Genomic DNA, 10,000 nt, shown 5'->3' with positions numbered 1-10,000 from the left:
AAAACAATAAATGTGATTTGAGAGAAATTTGGCTACTATTTCTTACAGATCGAACAACTGATTAGAGGCTCCCCTCACTGATTTATATGTATAATAATTAGTGTGTGAAAGGCAGTAAGCTAGCAGAAACAGTAGCATGCTGGGCAAAACAGCAGCATTTCATCCATCTTTATGCTCTGAGTTCAGATTCTGCTGAGGTTAGCTTAGCCATTCATCCTTTTGGGGATGATAAAATAAGTAATAGTTGATCGCCAGGGTCTATGTAATCAACTTACTCCATCTTCTGGGATTGCTGGCCTTGTGTCAAAATTTGAAAGCAATATTTAATGTGTGCAGTAAAGTTTAACATAAAAGCATAATTAATATCACAAACTTTAACCGTAATTTAGGTAAATTGCTATCAACCATGACCTCAGCTAATGGTTGAAGTAAAACATTGGGAGTGAAATTGGAAACTCATTGAATGAATTGTATTGGTAATTCAAAGGATTAATTTTTATCATTCATCATCCAGCTAAGTTAGCTTCAAGATAATTTTAGGAATACAAACATCTGTGGAATACTCAATCACTTATCTCATGCCCCCCCCCCTTTCCCTCTCACATGCGTGTGTCCCTTTGTCTTGACACTGTGTGATGGTTATAAACAAATGTTACCACCATATGAGTGATGTCAGTTATTTCTAAACTTCCATGAAAGTATATCAGGTCATGGGGAAACATTACCTTGTTTTGAAACAAGAAAGGGTAGGCAATAGGAAAGGCATCCAGCTGTAGAAACATGTCATGATGAATTCCATCTGACCCATGGAAAAATGTACACTAAAACAATGATGATATGAGTGTTACTCTGTGTGTGTGTATATGTATGTGTGTGTGTGTGTGTGTATGTGTGTGCATTCAATATTTGAATATTAGCTTTTATTCATTTATACATAATACATACATGCATGTAGATGCACAGAGTTGTGTGTGAATGCTAAAAGCTAATGCATACATACATGGTGAATGTTACATACATACATAGATTATACACACAAACCCATGTTTACAAATTCTCTCTCTCTCTCTCCCACACACACTTGAATGTATGAGGGGGTACTGAAAAGTTTCTGGCTTTAAGGGTATCATCAGAAAAGGCCTGGTTGGAGGCTTGGCATTCCAAGTTCTTTTTACAGGGCTTAGAAAAACCGAAGGACCACTGCAATAAATGTGAGAATCTGAGAGAGGAATATATTGAACAAAATCATAACTAACTGATCCTCCTGTATTTTCTTTTATCCAAAGCCAGGAACTTTTTAGCACTTCCTTGAACACAGACACAGGGCTTGTCCAACAGAGTCAACACCAAAGAAAGTGAATCGCCCATCTGACTCTTCACCAACACCACCCTACATCTAGTGTCCATCCATGCCAATCACTTCGCAATCCCACACCTACTCAATCAAATACAAGAACAAAAAAAGATAACGTTTCAAAAACCAGAGTATATGTGGAAAAGTCCTGTCAGTTAATTACCTTGCTGATTCCGAATGGGGTATCACACGTTCCGGGTGGAGTAAAACAGGTGGCCCAGTCTGTAGATAGGAGGGCAACGACCGAGGCAAGCTGTAATACAACAGACTAAACATCAATGATAGATAGGAGAACTTGCAGTGAGGGGTGGCTGTGTGTATTGCTGGGTGGATCTATTCTACTACTGGGTGGCTACTGGGTATGTGGGTTGGATAGAATACTATGGGATAAAAACAGTGAGGGAAAGTGTGATGCAGGGTGTCAGATTTGGCTAAGGTATGTGGAAGTTGATTTGGGGAAGACAAAGCCGCTAGAGTATGGATTAGAGAGGTATGGTGTATGCATATAATGTATTGGTTGTAAATTATAAGTAGCTAACAGATGTCTGCATGTGTATTGTGTATGTGCATGTAAATGTATATGTGGGCAGTGTGCATGTATGCGTATATATATGCGTTTGTGTGTACATGTGCATGTGTGTGTAAGAGCTGAGGCAACAGACCGTTATACAAGAAATCAGTGAGATAAAGGTGGCTGGATGCAGTGTTTGGTTAGTTCAGACGTCAGGAGAGAGTGACAACTCTTTGGCTGACTCCAAGAGAGTGCAAGTACGGTGAGTTGTTTACATGTGTGCAGTGACTGAGAGAAACCAAATCACAAGAGATGAAGCAGTTGTAGCATCTACTGTTCTGTTTCTGTTAATATCAACAATCAATCAAAAATTCTTTTTATTTATATTCCCATTCAATCATCACTATGAACCAACAGAGGACACAGTAAAAAAAAAAACTTATAGGTTGACAAAAACAGTACAACTGTGTACAGTTATGAAAATACAACATACATTCTCTACAGACATAACCAAAGACATGTAAATATGGCTAATAAATATACATCTATCTATTTACCTATGCATGTGCGTATGTATCTGTGTGTGTGTGAGAGAGAGAGAGTGAGAGAATGTGTGTGTGAGAGAGAGAGAGTGAGAGAATGTGTGTGTGAGAGAGAGAGAGTGAGAGAATGTGTGTGTGGTGTGAAATTAAGATTATTGTTATTTGCAAAAACTAGTTTAAAGAATAACAACAAACATTTACAGATAGAGTGACTCAATACTCAGACTAGAGCAACATTTATTGTACAATTTGTATTGACTGGGATCTAATGGTCTGTTAACAGTTCAAAGAGATCTCAAGTCATATTCACAGTGCACCTTGGTGCAGTCCTATCAAATTGTTCAGCTCCTGTCAACCCATGCCTGCATGGAAGACAGACATTAAACGATGATGATATATGTGTGTGTGTGTGTGTGTGTGTGTGTGTGTGTATTGCTTAGGCATTGCAAGATAAATAACCTGATGTGTACAGCTCAATATACATATGTTTCAGAACAAAGTGTTACATGAGTATAAAGAAGTAATTTGGAAAAGAGCTGACACACAAAAGATGACGGTTATGTTATGAACTTCATAACATAACCATCATCTTTCCTGTATCCTATCTTTTTCTTTATAAGTATATATGTATATATATATTTAAAGAAGTTTGCTTTAGAATCATATGGCTAAGGGTTCAATCCCACTGCATGGATGCTGTTGATAAAAAGTGTGTGTGTGTGTGTGTGTGTGTGTGTGTGCGCGCGTGTTCCCCCTCATCTTCATATGTATATGCTGATCATAAACAAAAGCTTTCAACATCTGTACAGACAGCATTGTTTTCTTTGCAGCCATCCCATAAAAGTCATGTCCAAACTGTTCGTTGCTTGACAGACTGGAGGAATTATTACCTTGTTAGGAAACAAGCAAGGGTTTGTGCCAGAAGGGGCATACAGCCAGGCAAAATTCTGGCACAAAGAATTCATATCCGATGATACCTGTAAGCATGTAAAAGCAGACATCACAATGACAATGATAAGTCAGGTGTATATGCTATTGTCACCATTTTTAATGTCCAGTTTTCCAAATTTGCATGAGTCTGACAGAATTCATTAAAACAGATTTTTCATTAGCCAGATGCCGTTCCTGTCACTAACCTTTGCTGCTTCCAAGCAAAGTAATATTTCCCCATTGTTGAACATGTTTTTACAGAAGACTGGAAATGAAGGACATTATTTGTCTGACAGTGATCGCTCATCTATAACCACAATGTGATATCAAGATATGGAAATACAATCACACATACATGTATATGATGGGCTTTTTTCAGTTCCTGTCTACGATCAGATCCATTCACAAGGCAGCAAAGAGCGATAGAAAAAAGAACACTTGCGTAAAGACTACTAAAGTGGGACTGAAACCATAACCATACAGTTAGGAAACGAACTTCTTAACCACAAAGCCATGTTTGTGCTTATATAAAATATATAAACAATATAGAGAGAGAAGAGGGAGAGATATATATGTATAAATAATAACATATTCACATTCACATACACTTAGATTTTCTCATGACATATTCAGCCATGAGAAAGAGATCAAAGCGTCTAATTCAATCACTGAAATTAAACTTCAGAATGTTGAGGCAACAACATTGGCCCTGTCAGCAGTCAAAGAGAGGGTGGGGTCTCTACATGAATACAAAACAACTGAGTGAGATGTGTGCGTGTGTGTGTGTTGCTAAGGAAGGACCTAAATGAATTCATGTATCTAGATCAGATGTGAGAGTTGTTTATGAAAATTGAATATGTGAATGTGTGTGTGCTTGTATTTGCATAGAAATCATATGAACTGTTTGTTTGTTTGTTTTCCTTCTTTCTTTTCTATTGTGAAGATAAACAAGGTTATGTAACACTTTTGATCCATAGTGTGTCATTGTATAAGTTTAACAGACACAGCTAATGCATACAAGTCATGCTAGCAGTATGAAGCGGTGATCTTTTCTTCAAGAAAACAACTCTAAATTGAACTTCCCTCTCCACTCTCCCCCCTTTCCCCAAGTATTCTCTACACTGGCAAGAAGTATTTTATGAAATCAGCTTGCAAAGTCAAGCTATCCAAGGTGTGGTACCAGCTACAACTTAAGTAAAAGAGTGTATACGAAGCCAACAGGTCAAAACAGATCTGCCAATTTCTGTAAGCAGTCATTCATCAATTTAATGTGCTTTCATATAAAGGTGGCATGCACCAACATTTACTTGACCTAAAACTGAACAGAAGGTACAATGTTATTGCAGTCATTAGCTTTAGGAACAATACGTGTGTGTGTGTGTGTGTTGTGAAGGCACATGGCCTAGTGGTTAAGGTGTTGCACTCATGATTGCAAGATTGTGGGTTTGATTCCCAGACTAGGCAGTGCATCATGTCTTTGAGCAAAAACACTTCATTGCACTTTGCTCTGCAATCACTTTGATATCTGATGTGAGTTGCATGCATGTGCATCCATACAAGCAATGTAGATTTGATGGAGGGAGGGAGGGAGTAATGTACAGCACATATAATTTAATCACCAGAAACAAATTATCTCTGTGGTTGTTCAGTAAGAAATTGCAGCAGAACCTTTATCTGTTTTCTAACAGAAGAATCCATACTATATATGTTTATATCTATCTATCTATCTATATATATATATATAATAATAATAATAATAATAAAAATAATAATTTTTAAAAATGACAACAAAAGAATGAGACTTCGATATTAGGTAAATAAAGTATATTTACATATATATACATTGTATAGGACAATCAGTAAGTTGTCATGATAATACTCAGAGTTTCAAATGCCAGAGCTAAGAACTACGATGCATTCTCTATTGTCATAATAGCCAATGAGAATGCATCATAGCTCTTAGCTCTGACGTTTGAAACTCTGAGTACTATTATGACAACTTACTGATTGTCCTAAACTATACATATATATTATTATTATTATTATTATTATTATTATTATTATTATTATTTCACTTAGTCATAGCAATAATAATACTTGGTGGTGATTCACAAGCATGCAATTATGAATGCATTGCATCGTATAGCAGAAACAGTTGTAAGCTAATGAAGTTTGTAACATAAATTTCTTTTTCTTTTGTCATTTTAATTTCCTACATATATATATTAGCACAGGATACATCAGAGCAAGATGTGGGTCCTTCAATAAGCTGAATCTTGTCAAACCATCCAACCCATGCCAGCATGATACGCAACATGATATAATGATGAATAATGATGGTGGTATGCGCAAAAACACATACAAACACACACACGCACACAAAATGTATACAGTCGTTCAATTGGCTGAACTACCAGGATCACTGAATGCATGCATAGTGGTTGAGTATTTCCACAGACAGATGTATCCTTAACATAATTCTCAAATGGAGTTGGTAAAACAGTGTGTGACAAGGCTAGACCTTTGAACTACAGAACTACAATACATCCAAACGGTTTGTATACCACTGTTACTACAGTCTAACCAATTTCAGTCAAATGATATGGGCCAACCCAAGGCTACAGGAAATAACACCTGCCCAAGATGACACACAGAAAATGAACTATATATATATGCATGTATATAGGTGTGCGTATATACACACACACAAATACAATATGTTAAAACACAGCCTCAATAATGTATTCATCTAACCTAGGGGTTCTAAACCATTTTTTATCTATGGACCCCTATGATTACTATTTTATTTTGGTGAACCCCCATAGCTATTTGATATTTAAAAACTAGTTTTATAGAAACGTCTTTCAAAATTCTTATTTTGTTCTTCACACATTCACTTGCGTAAGCTGAACTATGTAAAACATTTGAGAAAGAAACCCAGCTGTTTCTTGCAATATATACCAATACACACATCTAAAGCAAAATTGTTTTAAGGACCCTTAAAATACTGTTGTGAATCTCCAATTTACTATTTTGTGGCATGGACCAAAAAAAATCTTATATGGATCCTCAGGAGCCAATGAGAACCCCGATTGAAAACTACCCATCTAACCCATGCTAGCATGGGAAGATGGGCATAGAACAAACAAGCAAATACACACACTATATATTATGTATATACATATGTATATGTGTGTGTGTGTTTATACATACATATATATATATATATATATATATATATATATATATATATATATATATATATGTACTCACACACACATTCATATCTACATGCAACTAATATTCTACGAGGTGTGGTGGTATGTGTGAGTGGGAGTTTAACATCAAATTTAAGCACTTACCTATCACGCATGATGTTAGGGGGCTGGGGTAAGTATTTGTTATCTTTCAGGGCAGTGATGAGACTTTGGGGCCACGCTGAGTACGCTGACACTGGAGCCATTGTTGGTTGTGCTGAATGGTGCGGGGACCATGGTGAAACTTGACTGGTTGGGCTCTCTTCGCTCTTCACACGTTTGCTATGTAACCAGTCATCAGAACTCTGAAAGACAGAAAACAGATTAAGGTCATTAAGGTTCCTGATCAAGAGTAAAAGGCGTACTTATGGTGTGTGGAGGGATGATGCCTATTGAGAAGAGGATGCTGTGATGATGATGGTGTTGGTGATGGTTGTAGTAGTGGTGGTGGTGGTAGCAGCAGTGGTTATGATGTAGTGATTTTTGATGACAGTGTCAGCGGCAATGGTAGTGATGGTTCTGATGATGAAAAAGAGGATGACAGGACTGTGGTGGTGTTAGTTGTATTGGGGGTGGTGGTGGTGATAATGATAATTATGATGACATTGACAATATTAAATGTATCAATAGATATAATTAAGCTCAGGTATTTATTTAAATAAATAGTATATAATGAGGCAATCAAGTATTAGCAGAATCAGTAGAGCTCTACACAAAATACACTGCAGTATTTATGTCCCTTAACATTCTATGTTTGAAAAACCTATCTCATTTGACTTAATCATTCATCCTTCCTGTGGCCAATAAAAGACTGTGATCAATATGATCGACTATAGCTTGTCCCCTCCCTAAACTATGTGACCTCATGCCTATATAAGTAATCAATAATTTTTATATCAAGTATAAACACCAATGATCTTTCCAAGTTCAACACAATGTCAGAATTACCATGAAATGGAGCTTACTCAATGAAATCAACCACAAGAACTGAACTGTACGAACAAGAGACAAGAGCCAACTGCAGAATGTAAAGAGAATGCAACTAGATACCACAAAATTTCTTGTCCAGCAATTAACTGATTCCGCCATACACCATTCTCCCGCTGATCATTCTTACGTGAGTAACATTTAGATCTTCCACAAAAAACAGTTTGCCCCTTCCTCCTTTCATACTTTAACCTCTCATCTCCTCACATGACCCACCTGGGTTTTGAAATTTCGCAAGCTGCATGGCAACATTACTAGTGCTAGCACCCAAAAAAATTTTTTTAAAAGCATCCAGCACATGCTGTATAGTGGTCAGTGTTAGGAAGGGCATCCAGCCATAGAAACCATACCAAAGCAGATATTTGAGCACAATGTGGTCCTTAGGCTCATCGATTCCAGTCAAACCATTCGACCCATGCCAGTATGGAACACAGACATTAAATGATGTCATTGGACAACCATATTTCAGATGAAAATATGAAAACTGCTACATACATAAAAAATTCAAACAGGTCAATAACAAAAGAGAAGGTTAGCAGCAGGATGACAGATTACAGCCTTGTCCCAAAGGAAGCAGTGGACACAGTTGACAGTTTGATGCTATCAACTATTTCTTGTAAGCTTCACAATTTTTTAAAAAAACCCAGCTAACTGCATTTCCATGTCTAAGTTCTGTTGTATGTTGGCCACATTTAAAACCATTCTTTTCTCTGCATCACCTGTCACACATACAGTACTAAATAACTTACTCAATCTTTTCTCACCACACTGGCAGCTCTCTACAGATCCCCTTTAATCATGTTATTTCTCTTTGATTTCTCTACTTTCAAAGTAAACTCAATAAAATTATCCCAAACTAAAGGGCTCTGGTACAGCTATGGACACTGCCTTCTTGTCACATAAAATAAACAATCCAAGACTATCTATCTACAGATGCTTTATATGCACATCAACAACTAGAGCCTTTTACTGCCCATATCAAGAAAGGCATTGAAACAGGATTATAAATTTGTAGATGGTGGGTTTGCTGTCAAATTCAGACACCGTACTTTCCAACATACAAGACAAATTTTTCAGACAAAAATTTACAACCAAAACAAGCAGGTAATCTTAAACACCAAGATGACTTTTGAGGACTAAAAATTCCATGTGAAATGCAGTAGTATTTGGAAAGATAGACATGTTTGAATGTTTACACTAAGTACAATGTCAACTTGTATACCAGAAAATATGGTTCCCAGGTATCACTTTCTCAGAATGTACAAGGTGTTAATAATTCATTTAAACTGTTTTAAATTTACAATAATTTAGCACCACACACACATAGTGTGTGTGTGTGTGTGTGTGTGTGTGTGTGTGTGTGTGTGTGTGTGTGTGTGTGTGTGTGTGTATGTGTGTGTGTGTGTGTGTGTGTGTGTGTGTACACATACAGGAAATATGTACATTTGAAGTGAAGATTCACATTTTGTGAATTACAAATAAGAAAATGTAATTAAAACAAACTCATTAAACTTTTAAATCCCTCTGCGACTTTTGGGCCACCTTGTATATTAAAACAGGAACTTTTGAGTATGCAGGTATTTTGGATACCTCACAGAATGATGACCATTATGTGTTGCTCTTTCGCAAGGCATAACACCCATTCAGCTACCCTGCCATGGATATGGTGAAGTCATGGGACTGCAGCATGGCAGCTTGTGAAGGGGTAGTGGAAGAGTTCAACTGGGCAGAGAAATGTGAAAAGATTGACTGTCAGGAGACACCAAGCCCTATAACTGCAATGCATCCATAGGGGTGGCGTCCATGGTTGTATAATCACCTAATGAAAGATTCACTATGACTCGAGTTTCCAATTCAAATTCATAAAAATGGAATTGGTTGGTGACAGAGGGTCATGGGAATTTGCAAAAGCAGCATGACCAAAGAAGAAGTCCAGAACTTTAATTCTTCTTCCTTTCCATCATCTTACACTCAATCACTCAATGCAGCTGGTAGGTTATAAATATCAGGTCACTTATAGATATTTGGTTGGCCGTAGACATTCAGTCATTTACAGATACATACCAGTGTATCTGACCGCCCAATGGTAAGTATCAATAGTACAAATCAATAAACAACGGTATCAGCAACAGACATGATTCGGAGCTTTGTCTTTACTAAGTCACTAATGCTAATAAAACAACTTAACTATTGCTTTTCAAGCTGATGGTGTACCAGAGTAATTCTTACTGGTAGTACATTCTCTGAAATATGCTAGTTTCCTAAACCTATGTATGTACATATTTTACATCTACCAAGTGATTCTCTCATCACTAGTTTGGCAATTATCATGAAGCTTAGGCCTTGTTGAGGAGTTCTAATAACACTGAAACATATCAGGAGTTGTCTACTGTACTTGCTAGAATAATTTACATAATAT

At 36.9% G+C, this 10,000-nt stretch overlaps 1 protein-coding gene across 2 annotated transcripts in view; it reads right to left on the bottom strand.

Moving 5' to 3' along the window:
• Positions 1–10,000, bottom strand: part of LOC106881090 (uncharacterized) — a 103,865-nt gene that overhangs the window by 4,868 nt on the left and 88,997 nt on the right. The window contains exons 3-4 of one of the 2 annotated variants that reach the window (XM_052974090.2): positions 6,700–6,899; positions 1,518–1,607 (exon numbers count right to left, since the gene is read on the bottom strand). In XM_052974090.2, coding sequence (XP_052830050.1) covers positions 1,518–1,607; positions 6,700–6,899 — 290 coding nt within the window. Of the gene's footprint in view, positions 1–1,517; positions 1,623–6,699; positions 6,900–10,000 lie in introns of both variants that reach the window. The other variant, XM_052974089.2, reaches the window with a different exon arrangement.

Source organism: Octopus bimaculoides, chromosome 16 (genome assembly GCF_046866305.1).
Source record: "Octopus bimaculoides isolate indiv1 chromosome 16, ASM4686630v1, whole genome shotgun sequence".
Lineage (NCBI taxonomy): Eukaryota > Metazoa > Mollusca > Cephalopoda > Octopoda > Octopodidae > Octopus > Octopus bimaculoides.
Note: the sequence above shows the minus strand (reverse complement) of the source record. Positions and strands in the feature narration are given on the sequence as shown.